Raw genomic sequence first — 19,124 nt, 5'->3', positions numbered from 1 at the left:
CCCACTTGTTCGTGTGAGACACGGCATTTCCTCACATGGAGAGGCAGAACCAGACGAATCATTCCAGCATAGTATGTCCATTCTTGTACCTTGAAAGAATGAGTGATGCTTCAGCTTCACTTATTGATAGTGCGGATGATGACCCTAGCTGCTGCGCGCAGCATAAACACGTCAGTCTAGTTTTGAATAATGCTGCTCAAGGGATAACGGTTATACTCCGACCATTTAGGCAGTAGCGGTGACCGGGTGTCACGGAAAGCTGTGCGGTTATACGCGCTCATGGGTGAGATTATTCAAGGCATCAGCTGGTCAGGAAGTGGCGTCAGAAGCTGCACGCTGGGTCGAATGATCATCTAGATGCCATGAGTTGCTCCAAGACGACACACAGATCATTCGACAAGACACCAGCGCTTCATCTCAGATGACCAGAAATACGTAGGCATCTGACTTCAGCTGCCAATACCTGTGCAATCTTGGCTGATACAATTGATTGGCCATGCTGCGTGCTGGCGGCTGGGCCAAACCCTCGGCGCAGAGCGCTCTCTATCTGCATGGCAGATCGCAGCGCAATTACGTTGGTGCTCTCGTCGTTCAGTCTAGTAGCCGAAGTCAGGGCATCGTCGCGCAAGTGAACGGAAGGTCATGTCGAACGCATGAGAAAAAAATTCAGCGCACGGCGTAAGAACCCTTCAGAATTACGTGTAAGAACCAAGAGGCCCTTGAAAGACAAAAACTAGGACCGATGCCTAGATCGTAACATACCCTGTGAACTTTGTGTGTATGTACTGCAATGGATGGTTTGCCAAAGTTGGCGAATGCTCCACAATCAAGCACCCACGATGACCGAAGCGGGCCGCATGGCATCTGATCCACTCACCAGGGTCAATGCTTTTCCCAAGCCAAATTGGACTGCAAGGAGAAAGCAGGAACGTGGTAAACTTGAACTCGCGTCGACGTGTTTGGCGTCGTGGTTGGCGCCGGACAAAACACATGCCAACAAAAATGTTCTCACCCAAGTCACGAGCAGCGTTCGCGACAAGTTGGAAAAATTGGACAGGTTCCGTGCGCTGTGTAGGCTCGATCGAGTCAGATCTCTTCCTGAAGCAATCATCCCCATTTCCCAAACACTCGGCTCTTCTACCATCTCCCCGCGCTCTACGAATGGCTAGCTCACCGACGACATCGGCGACACCCTCCACCTTCTCAAGCACTCTTCCAGTTTTGCCTGGGACTTATCCTGAAAGGGCACCTCTCGATCTTTTTAGAACAGCTGTGGCCATACACATTAATCGTGTCATACCAGAGCTCTCACTTGAGAAAATCTTCGATGGTGTCGACATTCTGAAGAAAGAAGGGGACTTCTCAGTAGCGATGCCTCGATTCCGGCTCCCCGGTGTAAAACCGGATGTATCAGCAGCTACCGTGGCATCTTCATTCCAACCAGACGAATACATAGAAACCGTCAAAGCTGTGGGCCCTTTCTTGTACTTCAATGCCAGATTGAGTACGTTTGCACGGATCGTTTTGCGTACCATCGATCGAGAAACCTTTCGAACGCTGGATGGTGTGCCCCGGTACGGGACCAACGATAGTGGGAAGGGGAAGAAAGTCTTGATCGAGTACAGTTCTCCCAATATCGCCAAACAATTCCACATTGGGCATTTACGATCCACCATTATTGGGCAATTTCTGATTAACTTACATAAGGCCAATGGATGGGAGACATTATCCATGAACTACTTGGGTGACTGGGGAAGACAGGTTAGCGTTATCTCGAAATGGCGGGTAACTTCACTAATGCTGTGGCCTTACGTTTAGTTTGGTCTCATTGCCGTTGGCTTCGAGAAGTATGGGTCACAAGAGGAGCTGGAAAAGGACGCCATTAAGCATCTTTATGATGTTTATGTGAAAATAAATAACGACGCGTCGACGGATGAGTCCGTTCTAGACAAAGCCCGTGAACATTTCAGGCAGATGGAAGACGGTGAGCCTCTTTTTTGATATGCCTCACGTCCAGCTTCCACCCAACATATAATATTCAGGTGGCGAGTCAGCCCTCAAACAGTGGCGGATATGGAGAGACTACTCCATCGAAAAATACCGGGAAGAATATGGGCGACTCAACGTTTCCTTTGATGTGTATTCTGGCGAAAGTCAAGTCTCCTTGGAATCCCAATCGGCGCCACTAGAGCGCTTGGAGAAAATGGGTCTGATTTCCGAAGAGAAAGGTGCAAAGTTGGTGGATCTTACGCAATGGAAGCTGGAGAAGGCCGTAGTTCGAAAGAAAGGTGCCTTTTTGCCTCCGCCGATGCCCGGTACGCTTACTGTTTCCCATGTTAGACGGAACATCGATCTACCTCACACGAGATATTGGTGCGGCCATTGAGCGATACGAGAAGTACAAATTCGACAAGATGATTTATGTCGTCGCGTCACAGCAGGACTTGCATGTTGCCCAGTTCTTCAAGATACTAAGCCTATTAGAGTATCCCTGGGCTGGCCGCCTGCAGCATGTCAATTACGGTCTCGTTCTGGGCATGAGCACTCGGAAAGGAACCGCTGTCTTCCTCGACGACATCATCCGGGAGGCATCCGAAATTATGCACGAACAGATGAAAAAGAACCCAGATAAATATAGCGCTGTCGAAGATCCCGAAGGCACTAGTCGTGAGATAGGTATCACGGCGGTCAAGATACAGGACATGGCGGCAAAGCGGTAAGTATTGTTGGATCTTTTCGGCCGTGGAGAATCGTGTTCGTTGATACTGCCTTTTTATACGCCTTGCTAATTTGAACCACTACCCAAACATCTCTAATCATTTTGGTGCATCGTTTTCTCACATACCCTGTTCTCGCGTTGGTCCCTGCGTTCAGGATAAACAACTACAACTTCAATTGGTCTCGGATGCTTTCGTTTGAGGGGGACACGGGCCCATACCTCCAGTATGCACACGTTCGACTGGCATCAATGGCCCGCAAAAACCCGGAACTTCTTCCGCTCCGCACAGCCGATCCATCCGACCCAAAATCTTCTATCGACATCGATACTGATTCACTCACAGAGCCCAAAGTTCGCGAGATCTTGATGTTACTTGCGTCATATCCTGACGTCGTTAAGACGGCGATGGAGAAATATGAGCCCAGTGGTGTGGTGACGTTCTGCTTCAGATTGTCGCATGCTATCAGCAGCGCGTGGGAGACGCTTTCAGTTAAAGGTGACACTGACCGGAGTCGGGCAAGCGCCCGGCTCTGGTTATTCTTGAGTGCGAAGGAGGTCCTAGGCGCGGCAATGAGATTGCTCAGTTTGATGCCACTAGAAAGGATGTGAAATGTGTTTCTTAAATAATGCATTCCCTTATCGCGAAGTCCACCACGATCACCAGGTAGAGCACCTCCCTTAGATGCCATCCTAAGCATCCATCTAATCGTTATGCAATGATAACGATTTTATTGCCGTTCTCAAAAAAACTCCGTAATTCAAAAAAATTGCGCTTCAGAGCTTGCGTCATTACTCACCCAGTTCTTAACCAATCTCCATGATTCAATCTGCGTTGGAAAGTGCTGAAGTAGTCATGTATGTTATGTGCGTAGGGTGTACATATAAATATTTTAAAATGTCCCAAACGCAAAGGACAGACCAGTGAAGCAGTTCAGCAGAATTCTGCCCTCTCCGTTCTCGAGGTCCAATTTCCATGGTTTGAGTCTTTGTAGCCTATTTCGAAAGCTTGGTATGGGATTGTTGCGTTTGGGTCACTTTTACAGCAACCGTCAAAAAAATCTGCGCGTCAGATTTGGATGCATGACCCCAGTCGGATCTCGTGCTTGTCCAAAAATGGTCGGAAATCAGAGTGTCAATACACTCGGCATTTAGCGCTCGTGGTGCCGGGGTCTAAGAGCCTCTTCCGTATTCATGTGAGGCATGATATAGCATGAATACTAAGAGTGTCGTCGGCCACGGGTCTCAGCAAAGGTGGTCAGGGGATTCCTGATAAGGCAATTCGCTACTCAACTCGCAGAAGTAAGCTAGAAACTTTCTTGTCAACGCACGTCTGTGCGTATATAATTATACACACACGAAATGTATTACAATGTGAATATACGCAAAATAAGGAACTGCGCAAGCGCATATGCAAGCATGAATGTCCTGGAATTACCTGGGGAGTTCCCACAACAATCCAGAATACTGTACTCACACGACCAACAACCGGTCACGCGTCACGCAGGCCTTCCGGTCGGTACTTTTGAAAAGTTTAAATTTAATGGAGGCACGAGATTAAATATGACTTGTGTGCGCCGGCCTCAGCGCCTCAGTTTCTTCTGGGTATCCGCCGTGCCCCCTTGCTAGGTCAAGTCCTCGTCTGTACGCAATTTTCATTGCCTTATGCCTTTAGACTGTTCATCCGCGATGTTCAGTTTTTCTCAGTTGTCTGGTATGCAATTGTGTCCATGTTTCTGATACTCTGCTGCTTGATCGGTACGTCGGTGGATTTTCTTCCTCTTTACACGCGTCCGCTGTACACTTCGGCCTCCGTGCCTTCTTTCCTTTATGTGCGCCCACTGAGCGCTTCGGCCTCCGTGCCTTCTCTTCTGCGTCCGCGGTACGCTTTGGCTTCTCAGCCACCACCTCTCGCGTCCGCTGCACGCTGTTGTTCTACAGTCTTTTACCTCCTCTTGCGTCCGCACACGCTGGAGTTTATTTCCTTTTTCTATGACTCTGACGTATTTTTCTGACCAATTCTCTTATTAGTTCTGGTTAGGGTGGTTGGTTGGTGTTGAATATTCAGTCTTGCATTGGATAAGGCAGTTAGCCTTGGTTACCCTTTGCAAGTTGGATCCCGGATGTTTACGGTGTCTTTCATTTTTCGGCTCATGCCTTGTTTCTTGTAACTTCACTTCTTCTCTTTTGTTGGCGCTTCTTGCTGCTACTCTCTGTCTGTCTTCATCGTTACCCTCCACCTGCCCCTTCACCTCCTTTTTTTTGGGGGGGATTTTTGTTGAAATAACCACCTCAGCCTAACGGGGCGTATGGTGTAATGGCTGTGCACACTGAGTTCGCGATCCAGAAGACTGGAGTTCGATTCCCAGTATGTCCAACTTTTAGGTTTCCCTAAAAGACCACGTGCAAATTCCAACAATTTTTGTATCTACTGGCTCGCTTCAAATCAAGAGGCTTTGACATCTTGTCGGGGCCGTCGCCATGCTATCCATTGCGCCTTCGCCCACGCACAAGTTTGTCACACGTCACATAGGTTTTGCGGTTGCCATGTCCGGTGTCATGCTGTTTGGGTGGGCTCCCAGTGGCTGTGTAGCTTTCAATTCAATTATCCTAATTTGGTAATGCACTAACATTAAAAGCGGTACATATCCATCTCTTTTTCTAGGTTTCTTGTACGTCTGATTCGTTTACCCCGTCCCAACCCATCACTATCAACCTTGGTCCCAACCACCACACTAACCCCTCCAATAGATTCGGGGTCATGGTCTTCGGCAGCCATCACATCCAGCTGAAGACCACCATCTACCTCAGCAAGCCCGTCAGGTAGTGCTTCTCCATCGAGATGGTCATAAACCTCCTCCAACATTACCTCTACACTGTCTTCAGCAACCTCGGAGAATGGTTGCTCATGAACTAATGCAGCAGAACTCAGATGAATTCCCCTATCATCAGTGGGAAACTTGCATGGAGCGGTTATGGCTTGAGCAAGAGTGGGATCTTGATGTGGAAGATTGTTGAGGATGGCTCGTAGTGAAGGGGATGTGAGGCTAGAATGAGATAGATTGAACTCGCCGGAGCGGCACAATTCAAAAGCCTATGTAATACTTTTTAGATATAACTGCGATGTCAGGCTGAAGGTTGTTAATTGAGTGGTATGCATCAACCAGAGTAGCAGGGATGCGATCCCTTAGCGTGCCAAGCCTTGTATCAAGTGAAATATCGGATGGGCCAGTACCTTGCTGCAACTGCATCAGCAAAAAATTGTTATGCTCCTGAGTGCTCTGGAGTATGGGGAGCACTGGGAGAATCAGGAGGAGATTGGCCAGTCCAGGAACAGCTCATTTCCTCCGGAGTTGGTCAGGTACTCCAGGGCACTCCCAGGAGGGCATGGAGCATTGCTTTGTGCACAAACATATCCAGTAAATACAATTTAATGCTTCAAAATGTATAGGGGTGAGAAGCTTCTGGGAGCTCCTGGAGCATTTGAAAATGAAAAGGAAAAAAAAAGAGGGAAGACTCCCCATGAATACCTCCTCCTACCACAAGACTAACACAACAAGACACTACTTAACATTTAGGTCAAACACTATACTATACATCAAGGACACTGAGACTCACCAATACACAGTCAAAATTTATGGCCTGATATATGATCAATATGGCAACTTAATCACTTTCGGACTTGCAGAATATGGAGGAAGGGGAAATGGGGGAGAATGAGGGGGGAAATGAGGGGAGAAATGAGGGGGGAAATGAGGGGGGAAATGAGGGGGGAAATGAGGGGGGAAATGAGGGGGAAATGAGGGGGGAAATGAGGGGGGAAATGAGGGGGAAATGAGGGGGGAAATGAGGGGGGAAATGAGGGGGGAAATGAGGGGGGAAATGAGGGGGGGGAATACAGAGGGAAATGAGGAAAATTTGAAAAATAGGGACTTCTAAAAAGTTGAAAAAATAATTAGGGAAAAAATCAAAAAAAATTCAGGAACTGTAGTGCCTTTGAAGTGCTTTCAGGATATATAATTATTTGCGAAATTGAGGAAGAAATGATGGAGAATACTTTCGAAGACCCGAGAAATAATGAGAACTGAATTGATGGGAAAGTCTGAAAATTGAATAGGAAAGTGAGGGGAAGCCTTGTAGCATTGTTATTTTCTGCTGTTGTGATTTTTCCTGATTGTTCTTGGTCTCATTCCCAGCTGCTCCTCAATACTCCTGGAAGCTCCTGAAAGTTCCTGGGAGGGTCCAGGAGCAGCTGGGAGTGAGACCAAGAACAATCAGGAAAAATCACAACAGCAGAAAATAACAATGCTACAAGGCTTCCCCTCACTTTCCTATTCAATTTTCAGACTTTCCCATCAATTCAGTTCTCATTACTTCTCGGGTCTCCGAAAGTATTTTCCATTTTTCTCCATCATTTCTTCCTCAATTTCGCAAATAATTATATGTCCTGAAAGCACTTTAAAGGCACTATAGTTCCTGAATTTTTTTGATTTTTTTCCCTAAATTTTTTTTTTTCAACTTTTTAGAGACTAAAATTTTCCTCCCACTGCTCCTGGCACATTGCATACTCCTCACCACTCCCAGCTGCTCCTGAACCCCCTCCCAGGAGAACACTATTGGCTCCAGGAGTGCCCAATCTGCTGTTTTGTCTCCCACATGCTCCAGCCACTCCTGATGCTCCGGAGCATAACGGACTTTTGCTGATGTGGGAGTGGATGTCGTGCACAATAGTAGTTTGCTGAGATTGCTTTACCGCGAGCTTGAGTAAGCGTTGAATACCGACATCGCAGGGTTGCCAAAGACCCGTGCACCCTCCAGGAACATAGTCAAGGATGATCCAGGGATAATTGTCAAAAATCCAAGTCCGGAACTCAAATGACGCATGAACAGACCAGACATCAAGTTGCCAAATGCATTCTTGAACTGGATCAAGTGACAGACGCCCCTTTTCAGCATTAAAGTATGGAACAAGAATGTTTGTGACGAATGATTTCATTGTGTTTAAATTTGCCCAGTAGTTGTCGGTACCAGAGAGCTCAAAGACAAAGCCAAGTCGATCCACTTCATCGTGGGAAGGGGAGTTCACAGCAGGAAGACTCGCAGAAGTTTTTCCTTTGAATATTGCCTGGAAGGGTAGAAGAATTCCACTTGCTGAGATAGCTATGTTGAGGGTGAACGCGCGCTTCTCATCTCGGCCAAGAGTGGAAACCTGACACGAGCCTTTCCTTTCGTATGTCAAATTTGAACTTTGTTGGTAAATGACCTGCGTTTGATCGGAATTCACTTGCAGGTTGCTGGGAATGTAATAGTGGTGAATGGAGTAGGCATGACAGAGGAGTGAGGCGTAAAGCTGATAATCAGCATTGGCAGGGAGCTTCTGGGCAGCACATGTTGCCCATCGTAAGCTCCAGTTCAGTTCTGTTGCGAGAAAGTTCCGGATCCACTGTGAGCTTGCAGCGAAGGCACTCCCATCTCTGTTGACTATTGTCCTGAATATTTCGGGGCGAGTGTGCTGGATATGTGCAACAATCACTCCACGGATCTGGTGCACATCAAGAGCGGCGCCTGCTTTTCGAATACTCAATAGCATCTGCTTGATCTCCTCGATTGTCTCTGGGTAAGATGCCTACATTACTTGTGTGAGTTAAAACTGATGTTAATGCCAATTGTTCACTCACTAGTACCCCCTTTCCAGTAATTCCACCGCCTGGGCAACTCCCCTTCGCAACCTTTGCCAAGACCACAGCTGACCAACATGGCTGCGACCCGCTCCGATCTATCCACTTCCCAACTACATCTGCCCTCAACAAATGGAATAACTTCCCAGATCTTCATTGGCACTCTTTCACTATTTCTGTCAGGCTCATCTTCCAGCCAACTTTCTCCACTGCTTCGCTTATGATCGTCCAGAAAATTGGTTGGAACCAATTTGTCAATGATGCTAACCTATGTACCCTTCGTCTACATGCTCGTATAGTCACAGATGATTGGTATGTTGGTTTCCGCTGCTTTTGTTCCTTTAGCCATTGCTGAATTGATCGTTTTGGTCTCGACATCTCCATGACTGGTGCCATTCGGTCTCGGAGTTTCATGATCTATCAACTCACAAGCGTTAGGTATCTTTCTCTGAATGTAAGTTGTGGATACATACATCAATCCTGTCTACTTTCTCTGCTGCGATCTTGGCCCAGAGTCGCTGCTGTCTTGCAGTGGCCAACTCTCGATGCCTCTGATCTTGCCTCATTGCCTTGAGTTGCATGGCCTGCTGCTTATCTTCACATTTCTCTTGTAATCTTTTAAACCCTGCTGACACTTGTACATGATATTCTTCAGGGGTTACGTGGCTGAAGTACCGGAGCAGTCCAGACTCTTCCGGTTGGGAAGTGTCCTGCTGGTGATTTTTCCCCACCACCTTACGACTGAAAGTTGGAGGCCCAAAACAAGAATCCTTCGAGGCCCTGAATGCAATTTGAGATGATTCCTTTGGTGTCGGCATAATGCAAGGTGCATGCTAGGTGACAAATTGGTATGCATGATTAATTTCTCTTTGGGTTGTTCATTTACTCACAGTCTTTTTGTGATGATCAAGGATAATATTTAGAAAACCGACTCTTAGGGGAGTTGAGTTACCACCTATGTGAAGTCTGTACTGAGTTGGGATGAAATGATGTGCTAATGCATTCAGTGCAAAAAAACCACAAGACGTAACGTCATTCTGGTATGCTATTGGGAGTGAAGCGACTCTGAATGATACTGCTTGCGTATTTGATCCCAAATAGGACACATCCAACCACCATTGAATGATTTCCATCGCCTCCGCTGTTGCTCTTGATGTGCTAGTACCAGCTTTGTGAAGAGAGTCTGCAAGAAGAACAACGGACTCTTTCGAGTTGATTACAAAAGGAACCCAATGGTTTTGGTTGACATGTAGGATTCCGCCAAGGTGAGTTGCAGCCCCAGATACAAGTTCATTCCCAAGTTGACGGAGCCCTTTGTATGTGGGAAGATGTTTGTATTTGACCAGGCCTGCATTTCGTTGAGAAGCACTTCCAGCAAGAAGTTGCGAGTCAAGTGGGGATATGAGCCGAACCATCGGGTTCATCATTTCCACTTTGCTTTGTAAAATTTCGATATGGTGAAAAATGTCAGTCGTGACCAGGCATGAGATGGAAAGATAACACATCAAGGCACCAATGGCACTCTGTCCTATGCTTGAAAACCCTTGGATTTCCTCATTCCACCGGCACAAAGTAAGTCTACGTTGAGCTGCCTGTATCGCAAATTGCTGACCAGGGTCCTTCTTTATTAAATCTTCTGTCTGTTTAAGCGAGTCCTTCCACAGGTTTTGAAGATCCCACAACTGAAAATGAATCCTCCAAATTTCTAGAATGATTATCGGGATACAACTAGAACCAATCTCGACTGAGGTAAGAGGGTTTTCATCATCCATATCCAACTCTGTGATGAGCCCTTCGACATCAAGTCGGCTAGGGCAATCCAATACGTGAACATCATTCTCCGAGAATATTTTTGTAGATGGTGGTTTATGGCTGAGGCACGCATTGGGGCTTTTTGTGTGGACCAGAATGGGAGGAAGTTGGAATGCAATGAATTCCCTGATGGACAGGGTTTCGTGAGGAAAGTAGGGTCCGATGAGAAGAGTAGGAAGATTCTTATATGTGATAGCTTCCCCAGTACAAGCAGCAATGCGGCGGGCAGGCGAAAATCCGTCCATAGTATGAATGTCAGGGATCGGCCCCTGACCCCGCTGTCAGGGCACCCAACCACACCCCAGAACCACCTTCCCAGACCTCCCCATCCCTACATACCTCTCACAACTTCAACCCGCATGTGAGCCCGCGGGAAAAGTCACGTGGGTTAAGGCGAGCAACTCGCCTTAACCCATGTGACACCTCTTCCGAGTCGCGGGAACATGCTCGGCTTCTACCCGGAATCACGTTACGAACTGTACAGTACACTTCCTTTTATAGTAGCCAAGCGGGGAATAGGGAAACTTACCCTTCTTCTCAACTCAATCCCCGCTTAGGCAAGTTGTAGTTACCCTCTGTAATACATGACAACTCAATCCCCGCTTAGTCCCTTCAGTGAGTTTGAGGAGCTGAGGATGGGGTCTAGCGCCCAAGCACCCGGAACACCACACACACCTAGGACCGAGGTCGGGCTGTCCCTGATTGAGGACCGAGCCCTGACAATGAAGCAGAAATGAAACACGAGATTGTTTAAATTCAATTATCATTTTCAAATTTTCTCGGATATAACATCGAAAGTCCATCAACACCCGGGCACTTCCAGGGGGGGGCTCTTGTCACGCCCTTCTGGCCTCAACCGGTTGGCTGTCACGCATCGTTCAGGCTTTCCGGTTGGACGTCCGGTGTCACGCTCAAGAACCATGCAGTTGTTGGTCGTGTGAGTACAGTATTCCAGCAGGTTCCGGTCACTTGCGGATTCCAACAGATCCTCGTGGATGGTGCATGCAGACAGCTGGGTTACTGCTGAAATTTCATGTGTACTCATCGAGTCAGGCATCGTGATGATTAGATCCTTGACTGCGGGTTTGAGGTGTTTGACTAAACCTAATAACCCCCCTTAGTAGAACGGACAAAAGCCACGTGCACAACTACGTAAATAAGGAAATATATTTTAAAACCAACTAGAGATACATGTCGTGAATATTATATTTATCATAAATAAATGATCAAGGTGTGGTAATCTGAATTGCTCGACTCTGAAATGAGCAACCCAACCCAACCGAACTCATTTTGAAAAAAATAGACACATACCCAATACACAGCCACCAACCCCAACCCAACTTCCCGACCCAATGCCCAACCCCCGACCCAAATGCCCAACCCCCGACCCAAATGCCCAACCCCCAACCCAAATGCCCAACCCCCAACCCAATTCCCAACCCACCAACCCAATTAGGCCCAAACCCCCGCCCAGTGCCCCGGGGGAGTAAGAGAGAAAGAAAAAAAAGAGGGCACAAATAGCCGTGAATCGAACTGGCACCCAACTGAGCCAAGAATGGAGGCTAACCATGAATTAGCCATTAGGCCGAGACACCGCTAATGCTATCCCTGGACTTAATTTGTAAATATGCTTCTTGAAACATTACAAATATGGAAAATCTGGAATCAGATTTGCGGAACTAATTTTATGATTTTCGAGAAATTTTTCAGCGCACGTGCCTGTGCATGTGACTTTTATCCGTTCTACTAAGGGGGGTTGTTAGGTTTACTGAGGTGTTTGCCCACTATGTAGAGCGGTGAGTAATAATATCTTTTTTTGGTGGTGCCATTGGGACACGGTGATTTTTTTCCTAAATCGCAAATCACATGTTTTGCCTGATATATTCATCAAGATTTGACGCGCAGATTTTTTTGACGGTTGCTGTAAACATACCCTACGCATGACTGCAGGTTGAAAGAGCGCGATTTTTTGAAGATCTTGTGACCAAAGAAATAATTCAGTCGAACCACGGGCAGCTTCCGTAATTGGATGTCGCTTCCCCGCCGGTACCATTCCCACTCAACGTTTGACTAACTGATGCGAATATGTTCAGAGTGCAAAAACATACGCATCTAAGGGTCGCTCTCAAAAAGCTGAGCGCGAAAACAGTAACTAGGACGTATTATGAAAATACAACTGTGTTTGGGCATCGTGTCGCACGGCCTTATATCCTTCCGGACTGTAAGCGATATCAAATGTGGCTAAGGTGCATGGGGAAACGTTCATGCGATTGTGCATGCAGATACTCCAGAGCAACTGAAAAATCGAGCTGAAAATGCCCCGTTGTTGCGATTCGTCGACTCCGTGCGGATGCATGGTAAGCTTCATCATGTTTCTAGACTTGCGACCACGGCATCTCAGTGAGCCATCCGATTCAGGCCATCGAGCTGCGTCGATCGACCCACTGGATCTAATGGAGAGGGAAGAAGTTGCTGCTCTAGATCCAACACGCTATGGCCTGACAGATCGTGACAAGCTGTACGATATAAATGGCATAGTTTGGCTGAATAGCGTGGAGGAGCGCACTGCTGGAAAGGTTGAAACGCTCCTCTCACTCTCAGAGATTGACCAGCATTTACGCTCTGTGTATGTTGGTCGGATCGCGTTTGAGTACATGCACTCTCCGATCAAGAATGAGCGTCTATGGTGGTCTCACCTTCTTGAATCAGCCAAAGAGCCTCAACTGTTGAGCCATGATGAGAAGAGCAGAATATGGAATCTCATGATGCATAGCGAAGTATTCGATAGGTTTCTACAGGCCAAGTTCCCCAATTTAAAACGTTATGGTTTGGAAGGAGCAGAGTCTATGCTTCCCACTTTGGATTCGCTCTTTCAGGCAGCTTCTCGAGGTGAGAGGGGATACAGTACAATTTCGGACCTGAATGAACTTTTTGTAGCCGGCGTAGAGAACATTGTACTTTGCATGCCACATCGAGGTAGATTTATGTTCGCAGCGGTGTTGTGACTATGCTCAATTGAAAATGAAGGACGCCTTTCGCTGCTTACCGACCTGTTGCAATACCCGCCAACCGCATTATTCTATAAGATACGCGGAAACTCGGAGATACCCCAAGGTATTGACGCGACAGGGGATGTGATCAGTCACATAGGTTTGTCGAGTTGCGTCTATCGCCGCTCATGGTTGAAATTTCGTGTTTATAGCTGCTTCACCGACTTTGTCATACGACGGAAAGGATATTCATGTATCATTACTCCACAATCCATCCCATTTGGGTGAGTATTCAGTTTGTGTTCTCCTTTCAGAGCCTGACTCCGGCCATGTCAGAGGCGGTGAATCCAATTGCACTTGGAAAAACAAGAGCGAAGCAACTCTCACTGGTTAAGGATGCAGACCCTGATTGCAAATTAGGAGACAAAGTGATTTGTATTCAACTGCATGGCGATGCTGCATTCACGGGACAGGGAGTTCTTATGGAGGGATTTGGAATGAGTGAGTCAATTACGCGTGATCATGAGGGATTCCTTATCTTTTGTCCGCAGGCAACCTTCCACACTACACAAGTGGAGGCAGCGTACATGTGGTAGTGAAGTAAGATACCATATCCTTCATACCCTCAGACTAATATCGATATCGTACGTTTCAGCAATAAGTTCGTACTTGAACAACAGGTAGTTGGAATGAGCAGTTAATGTGGGCCTTAATAGCATTGGTTATACGACGCCGGCGTCCAGTGCTCGGTCCTCACTCTATTGCTCCGATATTGGGAAGATGATTAACGCACCTGTCCTACACGTCAACGGTGATCACCCAGAAGGTGCGTGAAACGGTTTTTTCAATAATTCGACTGATGTCCCTTCAGACGTGGTGAGGGCAGTTCAGATAGCTTTCAGCTACCGTAACTTCTTCCGCAAGGTAGGCTCATCCGTTCCGCTGCGCCCATCCGCATATGCCCTGACTAAATTCTCAGGACGTGATCATCGATTTGATCACTTATCGAAGATGGTGCGTTGATGCGGCGCCTTACTTCCCCCTATTGAACTCCTCATTTAGGGGACACAACGAACTTGATGAGCCTTCGTTCACTCAGCCCAAGATGTATCATAAGATCAGAAGCCGGAAAAGTGTGACACAGCTTTATGAAGACAGACTCATCGTAAGAGGTGACCACCACGCCTGCTTTATACTAATGATTAAATTTATGCAGTCGGAAGGAGCGCTTTCAGAGCAAGATGCAGCTAGCGGAAGAGCTATGTATCGCAAACATCTTGATGATCAGTTAAAAGCTACAGATACATTTTCCCCAACAGTAGAGAAACCAAGCACCCGCTGGGCCTCATACACGTGGCCCGGAAGCAAGGAGGGTCTTTCTGGGAAAAATCCAGAAACGGGAGTCCAGCTAGAGACTTTGCGGAGCGTTGGACTCGCCAGCGTGCAAGTCCCTCCTGGATTTGTAAGTCGGTGCCAATTTGCAAGCCCCCATATTGATGTTAAATTGGATATGACTTTTCTCTCAGGAAATCCATCCCCGATTGCAGAGGCATGTTCAGTCCCGGATAAATAGCCTTGAAACTGGTGCTCAGATTGATTGGGGGACTGCTGAGGTGAGATGGTTTCACCGATACGTTGGATTTTACATTTCGTTGACGTCACTGTAGGCTATGGCCTGGGGGTCCCTGTTACTGGATGGGTATGACGTGCGAATCAGTGGGCAAGATGTAGGTCGGGGCACTTTCAGTCATAGGTATGACCTCACTAGATTGCCATCCAACTACCACCTCACATAAACAGGCACGCTATGTTGGTGAACCAGCGAACCGAAGAAGTCTTCGTTCCCCTCAACGTGTTATCCCCTGATCACAAGCTTGAACTTGCGAACAGCTCTTTGAGCGAGATGGCCATTCTAGGTGTGAGTATCGTTCCTCCGGACCTTTTCGGGGTTGCCAATGCAGCAACGTCAGTTTGAATATGGAATGAGCTGGGAGAACCCCGACCTACTAACGATATGGGAGGCTCAGTTTGGGGATTTCTTGAACGGCTCACAAGTCATCATTGATACATTTGTCTCTTCAGCTCAGAGTGAGTCACAAAGTGATATGCCCTGTCCTTCTGATCATTATTTGGTTATCTGTAGCCAAATGGTTGCGTCAGAGTGGCCTAGTGATCTTGCTCCCGCATGGCTTAGACGGGGCCGGACCAGAACATTCTTCTGCTCGTATTGAGAGGATGTTGCAGGTCCGCATCCATAGCATGTGCATCACTGGGGGTTTAGCTGATATAACGCACAGCTCACCAATGATCCATATGAGTACCATGAGGGTATTCGAGACGTCAACCTCCACGTCACAAACCCTACTACACCTGCTCAGTACTTCCGTGAGTGATGGTTTCGCGGATAGCGATGTTTCGTTGACATCACCGTGTAAAGATCTTCTTCGCCGTCAAATGCTCCGAAATCATCGGAAGCCTTTGGTTGTCGCCTCTCCAAAGGGCCTATTGCGCTCACCCGTAAGTCTCCTTTATTGGTGATTTATGTAAGTGACAAGTCAAATAATTTCCTTCAAGGTTTCAGCTTCCTCTATCGATGAGTTTGGGCCTGGAAGCAAGTTCAAACCCGTCCTTGTGAGACCAGCGCCTGGGCAACTACAAAAGATAATCCTACTGTCCGGGAAAGTCTATTATGACGTGATGAAAGAGATCGAACAACGTGGTTCGCAAGGAATCGCGGTTGTGCGACTGGAAGAGATCTCGCCGTTCCCATTCTCGAGTCTTAAGGAGAGTTTGGAATCTGTTGTCCGGCACGCGGATCCCTTGCCCGAAATCCTATGGGTGCAGGAAGAAGCCCGGAACCAAGGAGCGTATAGCTATGTGGCTCCCAGATTGACATCTCTATGGGATGCGCTGAACTGGAAAGACATTAACCTCTGCTATGTTGGCCGTCTTGAATCCGAGGTTCCAGCTGTCGGTGCTGCCGTGCTTCATGAACGGGATAAACGGCAATTTTTGGACCTTGTCACCACAAAATAAATAAAGCCCTGCAATTGCATCCACAATAGCGAATATAAAAACAGGATCCCAACATCGCCATACTCTAGAGTATGCACAAGCTGTCAAATAACCATATATCGACTACCCAAATATGACTACATGCACATATGTTTGTCACAACTAATGAAACAACTGGCTGCTTGGGACAAGCAAGATATTCGAAATACTGACCGACCGTCCATTCAATTCATTATTTAGTGTCTCCAAGTGACATTCCCGCGACTGTACGTCGAAGGCCTCCAAGATCTGTCCAGCTGGCTCTCCGCTGCGAGTCCCCGTTACGCAGGAGCTCAGTGGCTGGCGTGTGCTTGACAGCGTCAGGGATCCTTGTTGGATCGGCATCTGCTGACGATGAGCTCTTTGCTCGATGTGTATCTCCTGCAGTGGATATAGAAAAACGCTCGAAATCGGATAGGCCCATAGAATTCGGTGATGGTTTCAATCCTTCGTCACCCTCCGCTAGAATTGAAGTCCCGCGTGAGCTTAGCATCGTATCTCCCGTGTGTTGTGGCGAAGAATCACCCGAACTTAGGAGCGTTCTCCCGGACTGACTCGACGTTGTCACACTTTCCCTGCTAACTTGACGGAGAGACGTAGTGTCAGTGACACCAGCAAAGTAGTCCTGTGGCTCTGGCCCGGTAAGAACAGGTGGGAAGTAGCCGTGATCATTTATCCCCATTTGTGGAGTCCCAGGAGCGTTGAAGTATTGTGGGGAGAGCCGTGGTTGAGGGGTTGGTATGCCAAATCCTTGGTGTGCCAGTCCGTTGTATGATGGATGTGCCACCGACGGTTGTTGATGAAGGGGAGCTCCTGGCGCTGGGTTGAGTAAAGGGTTGAAGAACGTGATGGGCGGCGAGAAAGGCCCAAGACCAGGGGATAAGAAATGAGGTGCAACGGGTGGCGTCGGCGCCTTGTGTCAATGAAAGCTCTGAATTAATCACATGATAGCCGAAAAGCACATAAAAACTTACCGGGGGTGCGTGGAATGTGAAGGCTGGCATCGACGGGGTCACTGGATGCAGCCCTCTGGTTAAGCGAGGAGACATGGGGTTCGGCACAGTGAAAGTCTGCGTGGGAAGAGAGAGCGTGCCAGGGGGAGCTCGACTCGTAGATGATGCAGAGAACTTTGAGGATTGAGGATTGCTTTGAGAAGCGGGACGCTCGGCTCCTGGGGCTGCGGATGCCGGCCCTGCAGCATTTGAAGACACGGCACCGGGGGCTACATGCGATTGACCCTCACTGCCCCTAGCACTACATGTTTCGTCAAGGGCAGTATTACTACCTACCATCGCTGCTCGAGTGGGAGGAGCCTGGAGGGTCGGGGGTGTAGCAATCGTCTCCTGCAAGTGTTGCAGATACTGATGGTGTTGGTGTGGATGTAAAGGATGTTGCCCAGGAGTTGCGGTGAACCCCGTTATGTTCTGAGGTCCACCAAGATGCGGAAGATATTGGTTGAATGGTGTACCAGGCTGTGATCCATAACCAAAATAAGGCGATTGAAGCATCGTCGGCTGAGAATAAGGAGGAAGGGGAGACTGAATCATTGGGGGCAGATGCGTAGGGTGCATTAAATGGGGGCTTCCGGGTGAACCTGGATATTGATGGTTTGCGGATGGTAGCTGGGGGCTCTCGAATTGAGTGAATCGGTCATGGTGAACCTTCAGCGTCCTTCCATTATACTCATAACTTTTGAAAGAAATTAGAACCAGCCCAACCTTGCCATGGGTGCTACTCTCACCCATTGAACATAGCCACAGCAGTATTCGCATCAGCATCGTTTGCAAATAGCACCGTCCCAAATCCTCTTGAGCGTCCATCAGCACCTAAAGCTACGTCCGCCCGCACTATTTGGCCAGCCGAACGGAACAGATCTTTTAAATCCTGCCACTGACATTGGAATGGAAGCTAAGGTGTTCTCATCAGAAACGAGAGAAATTCAAAACCGGAACCTTGCGCACGTTCCCAACGAATAAATTTCTCCCTTGAGCATTAGACGAAATGTTCAGTTGGGGAGAGAGAGAAGTACTTCGCATACCCATAGGTGGAGGAGCTGGCAATCCTAGGTTACTCTGCGACTCCGCCATTTTAGCTTGAAGCATGGCAAGCGCGGGATCCTGATACTGCACGAAAGCTCCATTGATAGGTGGGATGAATGGTACAGGGTGCATATTTGAAGAGTGACCCTTTGGAAACGTCAAGGTGTTCATGGGGTTGGATAAGTCTAAATCAGGAGGAATTCGATCCGCCCTGACTTCTAGCGTCCTTGCGTGCCACGAATATCCATTATACATCTCTTTCCAATCAGCTCAATCATTAGATTTTCTACCGCATACGTCATACAAAGGGAAGTGCATACCAATAGCCTTTGCGGCATCTTCTGCGCTCGCGAGAAGGACGGCCCCGTATCCTCTGCTTCTACTGTCTGGACCCAGGCTAACATCCGCGCGGAGGACAGTACCAGCTCTGCGAAATAGGTCCTTAAGATCCTGCCACCGGACCTTCCATGGCAACTGGAGGGAAAATTAAGTCCATCTGGTGTCAGGATTCAGAAAGTGGAAAACAAGGGCCTCACATTGCCAACGAACAGCTGGGTTCGAGTGTCACGGGCGGGAGCTTGAGCGTTGCTTGAGGATGTTGCCGCCTGAATCACGGCTTCGATGTCTATATTGGAAGGAGTGGTTGGAACCGCTGGAGACGCATTAGAACGAGGTGAGAGGGAAGAAGTGTTTTGCGCCTTGGAGCCACTACTTTCAACGTGAATGTCGATCATGGGTGAGTGGGACGTACTGCGGCATCGTGAACCGATGGAAATGATGACATGGTTGAGAAGTATGCGCTCGGCGCAATTAATCAGTTAACAAAGAAAGCTCT

At 47.9% G+C, this 19,124-nt stretch overlaps 4 protein-coding genes and 1 non-coding gene across 5 annotated transcripts; 3 read left to right on the top strand and 2 right to left on the bottom strand.

Moving 5' to 3' along the window:
- Nucleotides 1-1,161: 1,161 nt before the first annotated feature.
- Nucleotides 1,162-3,328, top strand: EI90DRAFT_2920156 (arginyl-tRNA synthetase; the record flags this gene model as incomplete). The annotated part of the gene is made up of 5 exons (XM_039054727.1): nucleotides 1,162-1,761; nucleotides 1,819-1,984; nucleotides 2,043-2,288; nucleotides 2,341-2,716; nucleotides 2,875-3,328. 5 exons carry the CDS (start codon nucleotides 1,162-1,164, stop codon nucleotides 3,326-3,328), a joined length of 1,842 nt encoding a protein of 613 aa, XP_038915979.1.
- Nucleotides 3,329-4,268: 940 nt separating this feature from the next.
- On the bottom strand, nucleotides 4,269-5,582 carry EI90DRAFT_3289404 (uncharacterized protein; the record flags this gene model as incomplete). The annotated part of the gene is made up of 4 exons (XM_039067166.1): nucleotides 4,269-5,013; nucleotides 5,048-5,107; nucleotides 5,228-5,301; nucleotides 5,408-5,582. The coding sequence occupies 4 exons, from the start codon at nucleotides 5,580-5,582 to the stop codon at nucleotides 4,744-4,746; spliced, it is 579 nt and encodes a 192-aa protein (XP_038915978.1). The 3' UTR covers nucleotides 4,269-4,743.
- Nucleotides 5,020-5,093, top strand: EI90DRAFT_t128. The gene has a single exon. It is a non-coding gene; the product is annotated as a tRNA-Ala (tRNA).
- Nucleotides 5,583-12,291: 6,709 nt separating the features above from the next.
- EI90DRAFT_2920237 (dehydrogenase E1 and transketolase domain-containing protein 1) lies at nucleotides 12,292-16,232 on the top strand (the record flags this gene model as incomplete). Its single annotated transcript, XM_039054732.1, has 21 exons — nucleotides 12,292-12,427; nucleotides 12,489-12,563; nucleotides 12,625-13,095; nucleotides 13,144-13,182; nucleotides 13,234-13,356; nucleotides 13,409-13,480; nucleotides 13,533-13,697; nucleotides 13,748-13,796; nucleotides 13,913-14,022; nucleotides 14,068-14,120; nucleotides 14,176-14,210; nucleotides 14,259-14,361; nucleotides 14,413-14,658; nucleotides 14,723-14,809; nucleotides 14,864-14,949; nucleotides 14,997-15,114; nucleotides 15,167-15,284; nucleotides 15,340-15,440; nucleotides 15,494-15,581; nucleotides 15,634-15,713; nucleotides 15,771-16,232. The coding sequence occupies 21 exons, from the start codon at nucleotides 12,292-12,294 to the stop codon at nucleotides 16,230-16,232; spliced, it is 2,817 nt and encodes a 938-aa protein (XP_038915977.1).
- Nucleotides 16,233-17,896: 1,664 nt separating this feature from the next.
- On the bottom strand, nucleotides 17,897-18,763 carry EI90DRAFT_2846920 (uncharacterized protein; the record flags this gene model as incomplete). Its single annotated transcript, XM_039053722.1, has 5 exons — nucleotides 17,897-17,939; nucleotides 17,992-18,158; nucleotides 18,212-18,320; nucleotides 18,447-18,546; nucleotides 18,610-18,763. Coding segments are annotated over 5 exons (573 nt in total), but the record flags the coding sequence as incomplete, so codon positions are not given.
- Nucleotides 18,764-19,124: the final 361 nt, after the last annotated feature.

The sequence above is a fragment of the Cantharellus anzutake genome (genome assembly GCF_015039405.1).
Source record: "Cantharellus anzutake strain C23 chromosome Unknown EI90scaffold_23, whole genome shotgun sequence".
In the NCBI taxonomy this organism is placed as follows: domain Eukaryota; kingdom Fungi; phylum Basidiomycota; class Agaricomycetes; order Cantharellales; family Hydnaceae; genus Cantharellus; species Cantharellus anzutake.
Note: the sequence above shows the minus strand (reverse complement) of the source record. Positions and strands in the feature narration are given on the sequence as shown.